Below are 21,371 nucleotides of genomic sequence, written 5' to 3' on the forward strand. Positions count from 1 at the left end.
CTCTCTCTCTCTCTCTCTCTCTCTCTCTCCCCTCTTATGTCACATCTCATACATAACACACACACACACATACACAAATACCTTATCATCATGAGCGTGTATTGTTTGTAAAGGAATCTGCAATAAAAGTAGAGAAATTGATATAATTAACATATAATTTTTTCATGTCAACTAAGAAAATTAGAGTATTTTCAGTCAAAAAGAATAAATCTTGAGTTTTTTAACAGAATTTCAAATTTTCTGCCAATAAAAAACTGTTACAAATCTAAGGTACATGAAGAGATAGCAATTGAGCTCTCATAATTCTATATCAGGAAGAAATCTGAACATGTGCAAATCCTGATTCAGGGATTTCGGAATAATCCATTGAGAACCAACACCTTAGAATCATTCTAATGAAAATTGCTGGACAAATATGGTCAACTCCTTTCTTCATACATACTCTATTGGAGACTAGATTAGAGCTTTACGACATTACCCAACTCGAAGACTACGGTTGTTGTTAATTGTGTACCTTCATAATTACATGATGCATAGCTTTTACTGTGACTTTCCAAAATGACACTACTTTGAAAAAGTTAGGCAGGATTGGGAGAACTCCTGCAGTCTTTTTGAGAGTTGCATCAAGATAATACTAAATTACTTGTTAAGAAGCTATGGTACATGTGAAATTGTAGCTACAAATCACATTTTACACATCAAAACTTTGATTCACCGCGTTAGTGTTGTCTTTCCAGTTATATACTGACTAGTAATGTAAAAATATTTGAAATTCCTTCCTTGGAATCCTTTTAAAAGAAACAAAACAAAACAAACATCAATTACACAAGCAGCATACAGAAATCATTGATTAAAAATAAACACCTTGCTTCGTATATCCCATAACTTGATAGAGCCATCGTGGGAAGCTGACAGGATATGGTGCATAGAACGATTATGCCTATTGATAAGACACCATGAAATTAATAGGACGCATAGAAGAGAACAAGAAATAATATGGAAGCATACATCCAGCCACACAGAACATACCATTTGCATGCAGAAATCCAAGCTTTGTGGGATGAGAGCTGAAGAATAGGTGTATTAATGCCTGAAATCCATCTCAACACATCAAAAACATGTTCATGCACGTAGCTCAATATAGAATAAACGTGGATCCAGACCTGGAATCCGAGGGTCCCATATCCTCAACAGCGGATCTGCCCCACCAGCTGCAAGTAGTGAATTGTTTTCTCCCCCCAAGCTAAGGCAGTGTAAAGCTTTGGTATTTGTCTGGAATATAAAAGGTTTAATATACTTGAAAACAAGCACATATATCCATGAATCTGAAAATACAGAACCATGTGACTACGCTATGTACTATATGTATGTTAACTACATTTTTATCATTTTTTGATAGTTTCCCCAATGAAGCAATCAACAAATTACTTCCAGTCTATCAACCACTACCATGCATATTGCCAAAATGTAACACCTCCTAAGGTTACATGCAACGACAATTGACAATCTAGACTATAATCATAGGTCATGGTTCCATACCAGAGTTTCTGTATTTATATTTGTCTCTGCATCCCAGGTTCGGATGGAATGATCCCACGAAGCAGACACAATAGCATCTCTTTCACTCCAAATAACAGCTGAAACACATTGTGTATGCCCTTCAAATGTAGCCATTGGACCTACCTGGTTATAGCAGCAAAATACACAGAATATTTTTTGTAACAACAAGTAATATCCTCACGTTTTGGCCTTCCTTCACAACTTTACATTCTACCTCTATCTCTTGAGCTTCAAATGATCCAGAATCTTCAGTCAATTTTCTCTTTTTTATAGAAACAATGTTGTCTTCTGGATTTGAATCTTCTGGAATTTTCCACAGCTTTAAGGTGCAGTCCCATGATCCCGAGCAAACCTAAAACAGATTGCAGCAAAAGAATTCCTAAACCATTCTATTTTTAAAAACAGATGAAATCTAAAGCAATAATGTCAACGCAAGATCAGAGAATCTCATCGAGTAAATTCATATCTAAAGTGTAAGTAATTCTTACTGATTCTTTTATCCATGTAAATAAAGGAAACACAGCTCCAAGATGGGATTCTACTACCTAGTGGACGGCCCTCGGTAGAAACATTGGGTTCTAATATATGCACCCAGCAGGGGTTGAATCTACAACCCCCCCAATTACGCAGTGGTACCTTCACCACTAGACCATTATGAGGACAAACTAGCTAGTTATTATCTTCTAAATTTCAAGAAGCATTCCAAGTTTTTCAGTTCCGAAATAGATTTATAATAATAGGTAATATCAACTCCACCTAATCACTGTGTCACACACTATCATAATGGCTGGTCCTTGGGTTATACCAGTCTCTTATGACATCTATTCTAATGATCACTGCAAATCCAAAACACACAAGCTAAGTACATAGAAAGACATTAAAAACCCTAAACGATGTAAGCTCCACATTCCAACCTTCAGACAATAAAGATTAAATCAGGCATGTGTTGCGTTAATGCTAACAAAATGCTTCTACGACCAAGAAAAACTCACAGTGTCGCCAGATGAATTAGACGCCACAGATTGCACTGATGAGCCATGGCCTTTCAAAATTGTAATTGGCTTTTCAGGAGACAAATGACAATTAGATGATTTGTCTTCGTAAAGCTGCAAAATTCACCTTAAGTTAATTTTTATTAAAAGATTTTAAAACCATAAATAACATAAGTTTATGCACAAAAAAGGATTTACAAACCTGCCACACTCGAATAGTGCGGTCTTTTGACCCAGAAATCAGCTTCCAACTCTGAGACTCTGAAGGAATAAAAGAGAGAAGAAACCAGAACATCCATTTTCTTTGATTTAGTCTAAAACATTAAATTCCTTTACAAATGCAATGATGAGATTCTATAGGTAAAACCTGATGGTCTATGTATGCTAAGAGAAGTAATTGCCCCTGTATGTCCATCTAACAGCTGCATTGATACCCCATCAGCACTCCAAATTCTATGAGATAAGTCAATAATGTTGTAAAAGAGAGACCATTTCCATTCAAGAGCATTGATTTTAATTATTGACATTGGAGAAAACAAGCATTACCTGAGAGAAGTATCATATGATCCTGTTGAGATGAACCTGCAAAATCCGGTAGAAAGAGGAAGTGAGAAATGTGATAGCTGGGGTTCTACTGCTTCCTATAAAATTTAAAGTTTGCAGGCTTAAAATTTGATGCCCATTATGAAAGAAAATGCCTCATTCACTAGAACACATGTTGAATCTTTTCATCTGGCAGCTGGAATTATTTACACAGGAAACAGAAATTGCAAGAAATATATTTGATTCCTATCAATTTCGTACATTAGTAAATTTTCTGCATGTAAAAGAACCTTGGCTGATTAGAAAATAAAACTTTTCTGAAGTACTGGGTCAGATAGCAGCCAGAACAAAATAACAAACACTGGGTGAGACAGAGACAGAATAAAACTTGAGTGTCAAAATATTCCAAATCTGATGCAATGAAGGGATAAATTTGACCTTGGATGAGTACCAATAACTGCACTGACCCAGTCCTTATGATCCCGAGGCTTCTCAGGTTTAGGTGGCCCAACGGCATAAGCATATTCTATAGTCAGGGTGGATTCCTAGTTCATCACAATGCAAGATATCAGTGAGAAATATTGCCAAATTCATTATTATCACATATACATGTTGTAGAAGAAAGCACCAATACATACAGCTGATAGATTTTTGCTCAGCAAAAGTTGTTCTAGAGAAGTTCTAAGCAACTCATTGTCAACAAGGAAATCAAATGGTGTTGGTTTATCTGAAACAACATGAAATGGAATCAAATTAAATACATAAGAGTAAGAGATCAGAAAACCCCTCCAAATTCCAAAAAATAAACATCTTGCACACCATCCACAAAACAAAAACATGTTTAATAATTGTGAATTGATTCTATAAAGATAGCTTCCCAGAACACTCTTACAACATACTTTCATGTTGTGGTAGCTTAAATATTGGGCTGAACTACTTTTTTTGTAAAAGGTATTGTATCATATTATGACATATAAACAATATGAAGATTACACAAAGGTGGAAAAGAAAGCATCCTGAGTTATCTGAACACTCTTATCAGAGGAAGGAATCATCAGAAGACCCTCATATATGAACACATATCTATCCCATTCATTGCACAGTGTGATAGGGCAGCTACAGACATCTTCATATCAATTAGAGATTGATGTAGGCAGATATGCACCCACACCCCTAGAAGAAAGAATTTTCCAATAATGTCATCAAGGAGTGGAATTTGACGAGCACTATGTTTGTAACTATACAGTTTTTTATGAAATAAGAGGGAGATAACATTGCCTCTTTTACCAAGGCTTTGGCCCACTATCCAAGGTAATTAAATATGAGGATTAGTGGTGCTTGGGTCTGTTAGAAATCAAGAGACAAGGAGAATTGTTGAAAGGACAACAATACAACCACACAAGCTCATCAACAAAGAACAATCACAACTTTCTTTGGCCCCATCACCCCTACTTATGATACAAGTCAATCAAGGGCTACTTAGTGGGCCCCTGATTAGGACATTGCAAACGAGTTACAAAACATTGGGCAATATTAAACCATCATGCACATACGCTGAGGTCTTGTGGACCACAATCTTGCCACCCTTGCCATTTATAGATAACAACCATTATCTCTCACCATCGCAAGTTCTTCCATCACTTTGAGGTCTCCATTCTGGATCAAACAATGTGATTTTTTGAAGACAAAAATTACAATCTATCTGAGTCGAGAATTTTACATCTATAGACAATGGGATTCTTTAGTCACTTCTATTTTTATTTAGTTAAATCTATTTTATTTTGTTCTTCTCAAAGAAGGGACAACATGTCAAGATGTAATCTCTTGTATGATCATTTTGGCCTCTTAAAGACATTCTTTCTTTCTTTCTCCTCTCTCTGTCTCATCCATATAAATCATGGGTTATATTTGCGCATGAGAGAGAGGGGGAGGGGATTACATATATATCAGGATGTGCACACCTCATACAATCATCATCATGGGTGATACGTATCATCATCCCATATCATTCGCAATATGTGCCATTGCATTATTTGTCCTGTATTTGATACTTACAAGAGACTACTTCTGAATACTTAATAGGCTGGCATAGGCCTCACGTAGACATCATCATGTAATTTCTTTGGTCTAATAGGTCATGTCGGCCTTTCGAACAAATAAAAATAAATTATACCTCTACATTCTGTAATTTCTTTGGTGTCATATGCCATTTTGTCCATTTCAAGATTCCCCTCTCTATCTCTATCTATTTTTCTTTTAATATTGCATAATAAAACTCTTGCATCCAGGCATTTTGGCTAGAATTAACTTCCAAGAGTTGGGTGACACGCATGTAAATCATTCAAGTTTCCTTATAAGTGTTTCAGTATTGCATGCAACGCCCTTTCTGGATGGGAGCCTATCCATAGCTAGGAAACTCTATCCTTTGTAAAAGCTTTCTCATAGGCCAGTTTTTGGCCTTTATTAGAGGTAACAAATCTTTTTCTTCTCGCCCTACCTCTACTGCTCATGTACTTCTTCTTTTTTATCATAAGCCATTCCGGTTATTTGAAAACTTTAGTATAACATCGTTCTGATGTAATTTCTTTGTTCTCACGAGTAATTGAAGCCATCTGGCCATAAGTTGGTTTGGTCATTTACATCATATCATCCGAAGTCATAATATTCAGATAAAGCAAGTTCAATTCTTTCCATGGGCTCAGCATTATAGTTATACAATAGTGGTAAGCCAAGTATTTTCATAACCCATACAATCATTTTACAAATCTCACTAATTGCATAAGCTTTTACTAGACGCCCTTGTGAAATGGAAGGGTAAATGCATGACCTTTTTCTTCTTCAAAAAACCTTATAAACAGAGCTACAACTGCGCCATCTCTCTCGTGTACAGATATACATACACGTAACCTACATATGCACGAACACATACACATTGCAGATAGCAAATCAAACGCCTCCTTAATAAAGAAACATAATCAACAAAAGGATATAATACTATACGATACCTAGTCCGAGCAGGGCATTGATGACCTCTGACAATCCATAGCGACCGAGGTGGGATGGAACAGAGAAAGGAGTGGTGGCCACACGAAGCTCGGTGGGGAGTTTGGTCACAAAACGGACCTGTATCTGTCTCTCCTCCGCCATGGCTCAAAAACAAAACCCTGTCTGTCTGTCTGTCTTCTTCTTCTTCTTCTTCTTCTTCTGCTAACCCCTTCTGTATATATACATACAGATTGCTAAACCTTCTTTATTTCCCCGCTTGCCCCTGAGTTTTCCTTTATTTCCCCGCTTGCCCCTGCCTATACATACGGTTTGCGGGGTTTATCGGTTCGGTTCGAGCCTTTATCGATTTAACCGTTTTTTATTTAAACGGTTTGAACTCATGGTTCAAAGTTCAAACAGTTTTTGACGGTTTAGGATTGGCATTCCATCATTATCTTAAATATTTTTATCAAAATTTTAAGCCCAATTTTGATATTTTAAGAGAAATCTTTCAATTTTTCTAAATAAAAATGTGAAGTTTTGAATTTTGACCTACCTTGAAAACCAAAACCGAATCGCGAAACCATGGTTTTAATTGTTTAACGGTTTGAATGTGCTCCCCGATGAGAGACTTGCCAGTGTGTGTCCGTTGTATTTGTTTCCCTACTAACCAGCTCCGATCTGTTCAACATCTACCTTTTTTGTTCATTAATAGGATTTGTTGTTATTTGTCTATGTTTGCGCACGAGTTGATCTCTCTCTCTCTCTCTCTCTCTCTCTCTCTCTCTCTCTCTCTCTCTCATTCTTTCTTGGACTTTGGCATAGTGTCTACTTATGCGCCACATAGTAAGAGGTTGTCATCCCGCCCTCTAGAATCCGCAGTTTACCACCCCGAGCCCGTGTGCTCAACAAGCAAACGGTCGACGTAGGGATTGCTTCAGCCTGCACATGTCGCCGAAAGCCCGAGAGCTTGCCATCTGTAGGCCGAGAGTTCGAACTAATAACGAAGATCCCTTTTCGAGGGAGAGTTGGTATCCCCGTGGAGGCATACATTCGGAAGCATCTGGTGGACCGTACTTGCGAGTGGTCACGTCGATTGGTGAATGAGGAACGACCAGACCAATTGATCAAAAAGGACCAGTCAATTCCGATTTGTCCAATTGAGTCAGACAAGCCGGAATTAGAATCAGACGAGCCGACCGATAGTTGGGGTTCGTCGAGCTAATAGGTGGGCCGGTTCGGCCTGCAACGAAGCACCCAGCCTCAACTTCTATCATTGACCTCCTTGGTCCAGGACCCCGATGGTCTCGCCCAAGCATACCTACAAGCTGTATATTTCCGCGACATCTTTGGTGAACCCGACGTGAAAAGGTGGCAAGGGAGTTTTAGGATGAGAGGCAGTGAGCTCGCGGAAGCAATGACGGTGGCCGTTGACCGCCTAGTGAACGCTCAAGAGAGTGTCGGTGGTCTCCATGGGGCCATAGAATCTATAGTTGGCACATCAGGCCAATTTAACGGGTGAGATGTCACCAGTAACCTCGAGGCCCACAAGGCTGAAATGTTGATGAGGGATATCGTGAAGGATAGGCAATTGATTGGATTCACTCGAGTAGTAACACATGAGTATCCATGCAAAGGTACTCGAAATTCATGTTGACTGTCATAATTGGTAGGAGTTCGAGGACCAACTCCTCAAAAGGTACGGCCTTGATGACTTGCTCTAGATGTAGAAGGAGCTTATGGAATAGGTCGAGCTCCCGGGAAAGGAATGAACAGGACGGTGCTCCTTCAGGAGTTCGAGAAGCGCTTCACCCCACTATCAACACTAGATAGGACCTTGCTCGACACGAGCAATGTCTTATTGTTCATAAAGGTGGTGGATGTGCGAGACTGAGAGAATGTGGGTCTCTTCTTAGAGACAGATGATGGGATCACAATCATTGTGCTGTGGTGAAGAGGGTCTCTACCCGATTTGACAAATTACAGGAGTGGAATGAGGACGGGTCGTCATGTGGACAGGCTGCCAGTAGCAAAACCATGGAGGTGCTCATTCAGAGTGAAGAAATGAGAAGGTGAGCTGACACAGGCCCGCCAAACCCAGTGAACATTGTTGAAGGGCCATCCAGAGGGTTGACATTGGAGGAGCTAACAAAAATGGTACGAGACCTTCAAATCACCCAAGCTCGCAGAGACGGTGGGGCCCCTCCTTGCAACCGGCAACTGTTGTATGTCCAAGAATGAATGTGGCGCGACAACATGTGCCACATATGGAAGGAATGCGCCGACTTTGCAGAGGCACTAAAGAATAATGTAGTGTACATGTGGAACAACCGGGTGCATGTTAGTGAGTGGTGGAGGCTCCTGGAAATGAACACCGGATGTGGCGGGATGAAGAGGCTAATGGAGGAGGCAAAGGCACGACATGTCGAGGCCGTCCACTACTCAGCGTCGACCAGAATCCGTGTAGGACGGGAAAAGGGCACCCGAAGGAGAAGAATATTGAATTTTGGCTGATCATTCTTGATAGCCTAGCCGGGAAGAAGGACGAAGCAAACTGAGCGAAGCAGCAGTCATGCCATTCCATAGGTAAATTAGAATATATGAGGTAGATTTTGATAAAATTATTGATGATCAATGGTTAAACCCATCAATAATAAAAACTCACGAACATAAAAACAAAAGAAGGAAAAACTCATGGAGTTTCAATGATACAAGGTATCATTTGTTTTCTACTATTGAATGATGATTTATCCCATAGTGTTCTATAGGGAGGGTTTAGATTACTTAGTTTTTTTGTTTTTCATAAAAAACTATCCTCCATTGGTATTAAAATTAAAATGGGCAATATACAAGATAATCCAATATTACAACAAATAATATTGTATAGCCATGTCGAATGATTGTAGCCAATCTTTCTTGGTAAAGATAAATAATCTTTCTAGCCAATCTTATTCATGTTCGGCACATCCAAGAACAATGTTCATTCAAGAAGCCCATTATTTCAATTAGATTACTTAGTTGGGAGTTCATATAGGGAGATTGATACTCCATGCATGCTAGGGTGATTTACCAAACACACTTCCTTTTCAAATTTATAAAATTCCCAAATTCGAATATACTAGTTACGTTGATCAATTAATCATATGTGAGAGCTAAGCGGTTGATACTCCTTTTGGGGTGATTTACTACACCAATTTCCATATACTATTGTATAATTCCTACTTCCCATCATTTCTATTCTCCATAAGTTGTGTTGATTGTTTACTTATGAGTGCAACCACACATCAAACAAACATGTCAAATTCCAATACTTAATCAACTATAGTAAATGAAACTATTGCTTCAATTTTTTGAGCACCCTTAATTGTACATCCCCAACAAAGAATGGCCAATAATTTTCCAATTGAGTTTAAATATAACGTGTGGGCAAATAATGCAATCGATTTATGAATATATATATATATATGATAACTTCAAGATTGGGCATTGTTCTATTGTGTGAATCATGATCATTGCATCCCCATGGCGATGCCATCCTACTTTACCCATTCATTATGTTTTTAAACACATGGTGTATTATGGTTTTGGTTACCAATTATATGGGTAGAAATGAGCTAAAGGGTTATGAGATTAAGAACAAGTTGTGAGGTTAAGTTGATGGCTCACCATGAGTTGCTTGGCAAAAGAACAAATCCATATTCATCATATTTCACATGTCATGCTCATGTAATTGTTCATGGATGATTATAAAGAAAAGCACAAGTTGGTCAGATATTCATAGATCAATGGTTATAACAGTTTTGATAGCATTCTTTAATGCTTTGATAAAGTACCGTTTCTCAAAATTTTCCCCTTTAAATAAGGAGCGAGTTATAGTCATCCTATACCATGCCCCAATACAAAGGCTTTCCTCAACATGTGTTCACTCTCTTATAAGAAAGTGAGAGAGAAGACAAATGGGCCTTGAATATATTATAAATTATAATTGAAAAAGGAGAAACAACTAAATGGTCGTGTCTTCCATATGTTCTGATTGAAAGATGTGAAGGAACATTGATGCAGTGCCATACCATCTTAAAATAATGATGTGGCTCCATCTTCACGTAGCAAACCCTCAGAGTGAAGCAATGGCTTAACGTGTATATTTATATATAGTACATTGTTGAATATATATCCAAATATTTGTCATCATTGGGCGAATCCCCTCAAAAATTGGTGGAAACTTTAGTACGAACAACAAGCTCTGGAGAGAATCAAGGTGCAAGAACAAGGACCTTGATGGTTCCTTTACTATTAGCCGCAAGCATGGTTGGACTTTCACTCTTCCAACAAACTGCACAAATGAAATGAGGCGTGTCTTCATCGCTGTCATCGAAATCCGAGGATCGAAACCTATACCTTGCAGCTGGATTCGAAATCGCCTGTGTATTTTGGTTTATACAAGTTTTTTGTTAAAACTGATAGATTGTGATTTGGCCCAGTCATATTTGAGCCATTGCTCTATAAGCCAAATGCTATAGTGTTCTGAACTCTCAACCCTCCCTTGATTGGCCATAAATGGCAATCAAACCAAACCCCCTATTACTAGGTGCAAAAGCAAATAACAGAAAATACTCTCATTTTTATTTTATTTTTATTTTCAATGATTGGGTAAACACCCCATTTTGTTGTAAACCAATTGTCTCATGGGCCAATTTTGGTCTTAGAAGACGTTAATATTTCTTTCTTTCTTTCTTTCTTTCTTTCTCAACCCTCCTTTTGGATGTTTACTGACATGCCCCCGATTTAGAAAAATCACCCAAATGCCCCTATTCAGTTGTGAATGTACTCCTACAAAGAGGTTAAGGGAGCTATTCGGGTACTTTTTGAAAACCCAGAGCATTCTTGTATTTGGTGCTTTCCCCGAAAAACTATTTACATATATGCTGCATACCTTGTGATACACACACACTTCATTTGTTTCACTGCCGCTTGCAATATAATCTCCGTTCACCGAAAGCCCAACAAAGTGCTTTTCATTCCTGTGGCCTTTAAATGTTCGCACCTTTTAAAGAAAATAAAACCAAAGCAAAATAAGTTAAAAACCATAAAATCTCTCCAACACTTAAAATCAATACGCCACACTTTTGAGTTGGTTTCTGAAATTAGAAAAACAAAACCATACATGTGTATTCTCTTTCACATCCCAGAGGCAAAGAGTGCTATCAGTAGATGCCGAAGCAAGCTCTGTTGACGAGAGGAATTTAACATATGAAACCGCTTTCCTGTGTCCGGTAAATACATGCAATGGGGCATGAGTATTCCGCAAATCATAGTAATGAATACGATGATCAGCTGAGCCAACCTAAATATAACACATATAATTCTTGTAAGAATCAATCGATCAGTCATACAAACCTGTTACTTCTAGGCAATACACCCAACTACCACAACAATTACCCAAAAATTAGTCCATGTAATATAAAAATTACTAATACAGTGATATTCTGGTAGTTTATGAAAACATACGAGCATTCTGATAAATACCCAGAAAGTTAATGAGATATTTTACAGTCTTTCTCCTTTATTATGATGTGCCAAGGATGTAACATACCGCCAAGTAATTACTTGATCTGGGGTTATACTTGACACAGCATATATTAGCCCTCATATCAATATCAATCACACTTGATTCCTGCCTTGTGCACCAGACTTTTACCTGTATAGCAAATTTCGCTGGGTCAGAGATGAAACAAAAACATAGTTTCATATGAATTCGATGTTTCTTGACGCACATAACATTTGAGACTTATGGTTTTAAACAGGGTATTCATGTCTATGGAGGTACATCAGAGCAATACAAAAATAGATGACATTTTTTACACACTACATATGTACACAAGGTGATTAACTTACATCAAGTGAGATGTGTTGACAATAAGTTGTCTACAACTTAGGGACATCCCACTTCAAACCGACGTTCTTCACTTTGAGTGCTTCTAAGAACTTTACTGTCTTCTCGACACTGAGAAATGTGTCTATAACTTAGGGACATCCCACTTCAAACCGACGTTCTTCACTTTGAATGCTTCTAAGAACTTTACTGTCTTCTCGACACTAAGAAATGTGTCTATAACTTAGGGACATCCCACTTCAAACCGACGTTCTTCACTTTGAGTGCTTCTAAGAACTTTACTGTCTTCTCGACACTGAGAAATGTGTCTATAACTCAGAGACATCCCACTTCAAACCGACGTTCTTCACTTTGAGTGCTTCTAAGAACTTTAGTGTCTTCTCAACATGAGAAATGTGTCTACAACTTAGGGACATCCCACTTCAAACCTACATTCTTCACTTGAGTGCTTCTAAGAACTTTAGTGTCTTCTTGACACGTGAACATTTCTCATTGTGTTGTTTTGTGGGTTTTCGCCTTACATTGAGGTTCAAAAGAAGTAGGTCTCTTCATGCCCAACGTCCAAACATGACAATACAAGGCATACTAGGAAATGACTCTTTAAAAAGTTAACAATAATGTAAGTAGGAGCAAGAATATTTCTGAGCTGCTTATTATATGCCACACAACCAAGTGTGAGGGCTTCTTATGGTGTTCCAATCAATTTGAAAACATAAGCCAAGTTGTATGATACTTCACTATGTTTTACATCAATGATATTCTTCATCTTGCAATTATATTATATCATGTTCCAAATCTCAAACAAGAACTATTTGAGTTTACCTATAGAATTAGTGATAAAAACCTTGCTTCTCAAAAGTGGCATAACTTTAAAGTTGCTCTTTTGATTTGAGAGGCTAGTTTTGAACATTTTACTAATCCCCCACATTGAATGCAAGTTTTTTCTTAATTCATCAAAAGAGATTGGGAAGTTTGATAAACATAATTTGGAGCTTTCCACCAGCTACCTTGTTCTATATATTCGACACGTGATGCATGTTGACAGCCTGCTGTAGCCTGCCAGACTAAGTTTCCACATTGATCATCTACAATATCATGTCTTGAAACAATCTCTGAGACAAGACATTGTTAACATTAACCTCCATACAGAAACCTCTAAACCATAGAATGAACCATACGTATCATATGTGCATTCGCATTCGAGAATGATTCAATCAAACGTGTATGGTAAATCATCTCAAAGTTGGATTGGATTGACTAGGGTCTATATTATATATTGATTCACTCTCAATCCTAATAAGTGGACTCTAATCCATTGTGAACCACTAACATAAGTATGGTTGCAATATTTGCATTGTATCACATGCATACTTTTGGGATGCGAATCAAGACATCTCTATCATCCTCAGTTTCGAACTTTACAAAAAAATGAGTATGAACTATAGAGATTGAATCAAAATATGTCATTATAAATTATAATCAAACGTTCAAAAACTCATAAAACGTATATTCGAGAATATGAAGAAAACATGACATAGGCAGTAGTAGCATAACAACTTACCACTCGGGTGTGCTAATTTCTAATAACAAAGAAAGAAAGAAAAAGAAGGAAAAAAAAACATGACACTAACATAAAATTTTGCCATGACACTAACAAGAGGATATGAGAAAGTTGGGAATTGAACCCAAGACACAAGTAATAGTACCACAACAACTTACCACTAGGTTGTGCTTAGTTGTAATAATAAAAAATTAAAAGAAAAAAACTATTATAACACTAACATAAAATTTTGCTATAACATGATACTAATGAAAGAGAGAGAAGAGAAAATTGGGAATCGAACCCAAGACATAGACAACAATAGCATGACTCCTTACCACTAGGGTGAGCTAAATTGTAATGATAACAAATGGAAAAAAGAAAAAAAACAGGAGCACATATTTTTCCCATTTCAAACGTGTTCGTTTCCAAACGTTGGAATGCTTGCACGAACACGAATATTACGTTCTATGCTCTAAACAATATACTGCTCTCCTGGGTCAGCATTTTGCTTTTCTTGCAAACATGGAAAAAAACCTTTCCCCATTTTCCTTTTTATGCTCAAAGGTAAATGAATGACAAGATATATTCATCGGTGTTGCACTAATTTGAAGTTGATTTTGAGGGCATCAGCTAAGATAGACGCAAATGGAGACTTTCCTAATCCATTTTCCTAGGAAATGTATTCTGTTATTCTCCATCCTCTACTCAAGTTGTTTGTGTATTGGTTAGACACAGGAACCATGACAGTATTTGTAGACACCACTACTCATTTGTGATCCTATCAAAAGAAGTGTATCACACACTAGGAAGAGACTTTATTTTCTTGACTTATAAATATGAGTATTGTGGAGCATGCATGAACAAATTTCGGTCTTTCTTTATTTAAATTTACATTTGAAGTATGCTTTGTTTATGAATACCTTAGTAAATGCAAGAACATTAGATTTTCATGTGCATTGAAAAAGCCTTTTACGTTCATAGTTCAGGGTCATTTCTCCTGACATTAAAGAAATGTTGTATCTCACTCATACACGTACATCTCTTGATATGATATGTACATATAGCATATTAAGCTACATAAGCTAACATACACATAATGATCTGTGAGTGGGAATGTTTTTTAATGACATACATAGGAAGGACAAAGGTTGAAAAAATCCACTCATACCTTGCAATCATCACTCCCTGATACCAGCATTGATGGATCTGTTTGTGAAAAGTCCACACTCCAAGCACGTTTCTCATGTTCTTCATATTCCATGATGCTCTGGATTATTCCAATAGAAATCAAGATGGCATTCCATAACACGCAAATACTCACAAATCTTCTGTGATCTGGCAAACCACCTGTCGTGTATTTACATCCCACACAGTCACAATGCCCTCATAATCACTACTAGCTATTTGATTCTTGATCTGTGCATTCCAGCTCAGACAATTGAGCCTTGATCTTGTTGGCATCTCAACAACTGGAAAATGTACATCTGCCGGCACATTTACCACCTGTTCAGAAATGTTGAAGAAATATTCAATGCCCATTACACGATTTGATCCAAATACATGATATGCCACCTACTTACACACCGTAGAGAATTCGAAGATTTTTATACACCTTGAAACACCAGCAGTTGCAAACAGCTTATCATCTCGGTCAAATTCGATGCTGTAATCCACTAAAAGATCAGAGTAACGCAGCAAAATGGTGTGATTTTGCATGTACATTGCAAATGTTCCTGTTATGGTTCTAATTTTTAAAAGAATGAAGATTTGAAGTTTTACCTGGAAACAACATTGGAAGAATGAAATAGATCACCTTGGCGAACTTCTGCTATCACACGTACACGGCTGTAAATATTGCACGTTTTTGAGTCATAAACTAAGAGTATTCATTGTATCCAGCAGAAAACATGACAAGTGAAAAATAGGCACAAACCTGTAGCGTGTGAAAGCATTTAGAATACTTTGGAAATCTTCAAGTCCTACATTTCCAATACCTTTGTTACTAATGTATTTATCTTTCTTGTGATTCAAATCTAGTTGTCCTGATTTTTGCTGAGATACTAACTGTCTCCTGTTTAGCAAGTAGCATTCTTGTAGGTCTTCAAACTGGAACAAAACATCAGAAACTCAGGGAAGCAAACAAAAAGGTCAAAAGATTTTAGACAAGCAAATACTATGATGAGTGTATAGAAGGTAGGAGTACTTCTGGGAAGTATAGTTTGCCATTGACAGAGCTGTCTTAGATCTGAATTCTTGAAAGAAGTTAAACAGCATAAAGTTAAATAGACCATAGAAGTACGTCTACTTGTCCTGTATGATCCAACCATAGAGAAATATTCAAGAACCCAGTCCTACTTGGGAAAAGAATGGATATAAATGCCCCTTATAATGTTATTGCATAATGCTCACTCTAGCTAGTTACACAAAATATCATCTTTGGTGGTGAGCTTCTTAGTAGGAGTGCACATGTTCAGGTCATTGAAATGGTTGGCCAAACATGCAATACATTAATGAATTCACAGAATTTATCATTCGAACCAATTTTGAAATTTCATTACAATTAACAAATACATTCCAAGATCTGAACTAGAATTGTGGACAGAAGCCTCAGCACTTGAAAATAATAATTAGTTCACACTACTTAGAACATACCTGGGCTAAAACCTTTTTCTTCTTTGTGATCGATGTGCCATGCGATGCAATGGGCTCTTCGGATTTGGAAGAAGAATCTACCGATCCAGCACCAAATAGCATATTCCTCTTATGATTGCTCATCAGTGGTATTGTTTCTCTGAGCTCTTCTTTACTAGAAGCAGTTCCTGGCTCATTTTTAACTTCAGTTTCATCTCCTCCTCTGTCATGAGCTGCCATAGGATTTGATGCATTTAAAATCATGTGTAGCTTTACAGAATATCTTTCCCTAGCTCTTATGAGTTCTTGTCTTTTCTTCTCTATCGTCATAACATCTTCTTTTATCAGCTGTAGATCAGCTTGCAACTGGAAAAATCAAAACCTGGTGAGAATGGTAAGTATGCCCATTACTTCTAACTTCTGTTACATGCATTGAATTCTATACACTGTCTACTACAACTTCAGCTAGTACATCTTTAGAACCAGTCTAACCTCATTCAACTCTTCTTGTTTATGTTGGTGAAGCTTCTGCAAGAACTTAAGAAGGATTTCCATGTTCAACTCTGCCTCTTCTTGCTCAACTTTTCTTTTCTTCTCAGCCAGAAGAGAGAGCAGAGAATCCAGCTCCTTCACGGAAACATCAGCTCCCTGCGATGGAGATCATAATGTCATGAATATTATAGCACACTACACCTTATCATCCACATCATCCACACACCCAATAAGGACTAGTGTATCTCAAATGCAAACCTCTTGAAGATATAGCTTTAAATGCTCCAAAGGCGATGCACTGATTACAAGTTGGGAAGCTGAAGCCTTCTTCAGAAGCTGCCATTTCAAAATATGAAGACTTATTAAAGCAACACACAAAACTTAAAGCAACAAAGTGGAACTAAAGAGGAGATGCATGCTTCTGTTTCACATTAGGGCATTGTTTTTTCATAGGAACATTTTTTTTGTAAGTTAACGCATTTCATAACGTCCTTAGAATGCCCACCACTGTTCTTGAATTACAATGAGAAGCTCTTCACTCTTCAATTCGAATTTAAAATGGACAGGAAAATCACATGAATTATTTTTTTCCTTTGCATTTACACTGAGGAAGATTATCTTGAGCCAAAATATAGAGAGACAAGATCCCCAATTATATAATGTTAATGAAAGAAAGAAGAAAAGAATATGTTAATAAAGAATAAAGAAACCAAATTACATAAATAATTAAGCAGTTATTTCATAAAGTAAGGAATCTCATCATAGAGCTTGTTAGTTGAGGAATCATATCATATAACTTGTTACAAAAATATATCATATAACTTTTTTTTTCAAATATCATACAACTTGTTGAGCTCAGGAATCACACCATATTACTCGTGAGTCATTAAGGAAACATCATATAAATTGTTGAGTAAAGGAATCGCATACCTTATTGAGAAGAAAGTTTGGAAAGACCTGAGCAGAAGTTAGATAGAGTCCACACCATGGGCAATTCTTCTTATTGTTGAGGTGGGTCATGATGCACATATAGCAGAAGTTATGACCACATGAAGTAGAAAAAGCATCTTTCATAGTCTGAAAGCAAATGGGACATGTTATATCTTTGTCAAGTTCTTGCTTCAAGTTCGATGGAATCTGTCTCACAGCTGATACTGAAGGAACATGGATTCCTGCTGAAGTTTCTTCACCAGAAGGATCCATGCTGGGATGATGAAACCCCCAAAAAAACAGGAAAAAAACACCTATTTTTGTTAAAATTAGAAACCTCATTCTGAACAACAAGAAGAATTTGGAAAAATAAAAAAATGCCCAAATATTGTGGGCATATGTATATTCATAATCAGATTGAAGGGAGGGATTTACATGAGAATCTGGGCTCTTTCTGGAATTGAATCAGAACATTTGTGGAGAGGTAAGAAGGAATGGGATTAGGGGGAGCAGGGTGAAGCAATCTGCAATTAGGGTTTTTGGGTTGTGTACGTAAATGGGGGGGATTTGGTATGGTATGCAAAGATGAACTGTGACAGGGACACGAAGGAGCAGCAGCCATGGGTGAGGAGGAGGCTTCGCGGCCATTGTTGTCACCACACGTTTCAATCAAACAGACCACACAAAGCAAATTGGAAGAGGGAATGAAATGCATACATACATTATACATAACAAAATGAGAGAAATATATGTATGTATGTAGACATATACACGTAGAATCAATCAATAATAGAATGAATGGTGAAAAACACACAACACACAATTATGAACATACATACATACATATATTAATCCACATCCATTTCTTGACCTAACCCTAAAAGCAAACCCCTAATCAAAACTCTCCTAATGAAGAAGGCTTCTTCTTTTTTAGAACTAATCCCCAAACTCGAACACCCCCCCCCCCTAATCGAAACACTCTCTCCAAATGGAAGAACCTTCGCTACGAGCGGCAATTCGGAACTCCGACTCCGTTTTAAGATCGGCCACGGCCCATAATTAGAGTTATGTGTACGTTTCCATTCTTTGTCCAGCCCTCGGATGATTGCGCCTTCGGAAAGGCTCAACAGAGAGAATGATACAAGATATTAGTAGTAACTTGTAAAAATGGTATTTGGCCCCCCCATAAACAAACGCCAATCAACCCACTGGTCGATCTTTTGTTTCTATTATTTTGTAGTTGTTTCCAGACAAACCCATAATTGGGCAGGATGGGTGTTAATTGTTGCGCCTCGACAAACTCCAAAAATTCTTTGAGATCAAGCCTCAACTTATCTCCTACTTGCCTCTTTGACCCCCAACGAAACAATCGATTAAACTCAAAGCACAATCTCTCCTTTCCAAGCCTATGTAATAACGACGTTGGCATAAGTAACTCTTTTTTACAAAGAATTACAATGCTCTCTACTAGGTGATGGTTTCAGTACAAACATGTAACAAAAAGTGCTTCTTACCATGAGACAACCAAGTATTGAACACATGAGGAACAAGGAATACTGAGTGGACCACGGCTTATCAATACTTGCCCACCGTAAAGCCTTAATTGTTGTCATCCCTATCAAATATGAGAATATAATGGCCGTATTCACATTGCCCCATTGCATTGGTCCTTGAGATCCGTGGCCATCAAACTTGTGCTTGTGTTGTTTGCTCGTGAAGTTGGCCACAGGATTTGTTGCTCCCTTAAGTATATTGGCATGGCTCAGTGATCAATTTGATTGCGCTCACATGTCAAGCCATGAGATATTTTAGTTTATAATGTCATTCAATCGCGTTAGTTCACCGCTTGTGAGAGTTGATTGGTTTGACACCCGAGCCGTTTGATTGTGTTTATTGTCCACGATGTATGTAATTCGAGTTTACTCTAGGATGACATGTGCATGGACTTTCATAGTACTCATAAAAAGATTAAATGATGGTGTTAGTGTCATTATTTGATGGTACACATACTCATCCACCCTTCGGTAGTAGGTACCTGATCCTTGATGAAACAAATGTTCCAATCGTATTGATGACACACATACTCATCCACCCTTAGGTAGCTCATACTCGATCAACAAAATAGAATCATATGCATAATTTTCCTAGGATACCACCTTTGCATTTTTCATGCTTTCTTAGCAATGTATGTAATTGTTTCTTAGTGGTTTCATGGTTTAACATAGAGAGCAAACTTGGCATGCTAGTTTAATATTTAATTTTACATTTAAAACTTAAAAGCCTACAAAAGAGCAAGCAAAATTAGAACATTTTGGGCAATTGTGAGTGTATGGAAGAAAATAAATTGAAGATATTTAAGGACATTGTTTGAGATTCAATTGAATGGAATCGGGGCAACAATGGTGTCAATATACAAGAGACTAGCAAAATATGGGCATTGAGACACTACTACAATAGGTGAAGAATACTTGTAACATGGGAGAAGATAACAAACATTTCACAAAACATGCAAGGAAGTGAGGGCAATGATGTTGATCTTGTGACAATTAGTCAACATGAGCAAGTGACGTTCATGCAATGCAATACAACCAAATATGATTTTGGTGCTAAAGTGAATAATGTCCTCAACACTGGCCCCATCATGGCCACAAAAATAGCATGAACTGATTCATACAACAATTGCAATAAAAATATATTCAAGCCCCACACTTACATTGCAAGGTCAAACCATAATATATCTTATATCAGTTCATCATCACATGGTATGTGAGGTAATGTAACATTTGGCATACACATCATGCAAAATGACGTAACAAACATTATAGGTAAGTTCGGGTTAATTGTAATATGGAATATCCAAAACAATGCTTGTTTCATAGCATCTCGCAATTGAAACATCAAATGAGAATGCCATAACACGATGGCAGATAGACTAACATATAAAATCAAGGGAAATAACATAGTAGCAAGCTTTAATTCTAGATTTCAATAGTTTCGTAAGAGCTGATATTCTCAGATGTTTTAGCAAGAAACGAGACACTTAAACAAAAATAATGAAGCCCCAAGATAAAGTGTGTTAGGGAATACATGTTAACAACATGAAGGTTGATACATAAAAGTATGCTACATGACTAGACAAATGTAGGTTGTAAGATTGGTAGAGAAGCATCAACATCTTATACATTTCCTGATGTGTGGATAGTGTGGGTAGTGAAGCATCGACATCAAGTACATTTCTCGTTGTTATATCACCAACAAATTTAGCATAACCATCATACATATTGCTAGGAATTTCCTTTTCAATTTGACCATTCGTATGTTATTCTGTGCTTTGAGAAACTCTATTGAGCAAAATATTTCTCGCTATCCTTTTATGTGCCACTAGAGAGAGACGACATTGCTGGGAATAGAATTTGATGTTGTGGAATGGAATGTTATAACAATCTCCGAGCCACAAAGCATCTTCTTCAATTTTCTTATGAAGCTCCACCTACACTTTTCATATCATCATAGTTCTTTGGAGATGTCCCCAAGCCTCTTTTAACTTGTGATAACCATCTAGAATTTTTATTGTCCAAGTTAAAAAAAAGAATCATTAATACTAGATCTTCAAAATGATCTAAATGTAGGGGATTGCATTGAGGTTTCTAGGTCTGTCAAAATGTTGATGAATCACATGAAAAGGTAGTTCCAAAAGTTTCGTGAGATGAAAATTAACTTCTTTTCGTGACCCTAGAATTTTCCTCATACGATAATCCAATTGTGTATCTTACTAATGTCATAGTACATCTATGATGCTTAT

At 37.3% G+C, this 21,371-nt stretch overlaps 2 protein-coding genes across 3 annotated transcripts in view; both read right to left on the reverse strand.

Moving 5' to 3' along the window:
• Positions 1-21,371, reverse strand: part of LOC147867203 (Transducin/WD40 repeat-like superfamily protein) — a 28,460-nt gene that overhangs the window by 2,381 nt on the left and 4,708 nt on the right. The window contains exons 2-14 of the mRNA XM_087314997.1: positions 6,101-6,263; positions 3,734-3,822; positions 3,534-3,640; positions 3,099-3,134; positions 2,920-3,005; positions 2,755-2,813; positions 2,553-2,666; positions 1,775-1,912; positions 1,540-1,683; positions 1,164-1,272; positions 1,030-1,090; positions 865-940; positions 82-117 (exon numbers count right to left, since the gene is read on the reverse strand). Coding sequence (XP_087171123.1) covers positions 82-117; positions 865-940; positions 1,030-1,090; positions 1,164-1,272; positions 1,540-1,683; positions 1,775-1,912; positions 2,553-2,666; positions 2,755-2,813; positions 2,920-3,005; positions 3,099-3,134; positions 3,534-3,640; positions 3,734-3,822; positions 6,101-6,242 — 1,197 coding nt within the window. The 5' untranslated portion in view covers positions 6,243-6,263. The remainder of the gene's footprint in view (positions 1-81; positions 118-864; positions 941-1,029; positions 1,091-1,163; positions 1,273-1,539; positions 1,684-1,774; positions 1,913-2,552; positions 2,667-2,754; positions 2,814-2,919; positions 3,006-3,098; positions 3,135-3,533; positions 3,641-3,733; positions 3,823-6,100; positions 6,264-21,371) is intronic.
• On the reverse strand, positions 10,201-18,254 carry LOC147867205 (E3 ubiquitin-protein ligase COP1-like). 2 transcript variants are annotated; one of them, XM_087314995.1, is made up of 14 exons: positions 18,005-18,254; positions 17,570-17,843; positions 16,898-16,975; positions 16,640-16,795; positions 16,169-16,513; positions 15,450-15,622; positions 15,296-15,361; positions 15,101-15,179; positions 14,864-15,019; positions 14,685-14,783; positions 11,674-11,778; positions 11,245-11,424; positions 11,014-11,124; positions 10,201-10,501 (listed from the first exon to the last, which is right to left on the reverse strand). In XM_087314995.1, exons 2-14 carry the CDS (start codon positions 17,840-17,842, stop codon positions 10,334-10,336), a joined length of 1,989 nt encoding a protein of 662 aa, XP_087171121.1. In that variant the 5' UTR covers position 17,843; positions 18,005-18,254; the 3' UTR covers positions 10,201-10,333. The 2 variants fall into 2 exon arrangements, with proteins under 2 accessions (XP_087171121.1, XP_087171122.1); XM_087314996.1 differs by lacking the exon at positions 18,005-18,254 and adding an exon at positions 17,884-17,908.

This window comes from Azolla caroliniana, unplaced genomic scaffold, assembly GCF_043228905.1.
Source record: "Azolla caroliniana isolate FFs.n. ecotype wild unplaced genomic scaffold, voAzoCaro1.0.p SCAF_2, whole genome shotgun sequence".
Taxonomy (NCBI): domain Eukaryota; kingdom Viridiplantae; phylum Streptophyta; class Polypodiopsida; order Salviniales; family Salviniaceae; genus Azolla; species Azolla caroliniana.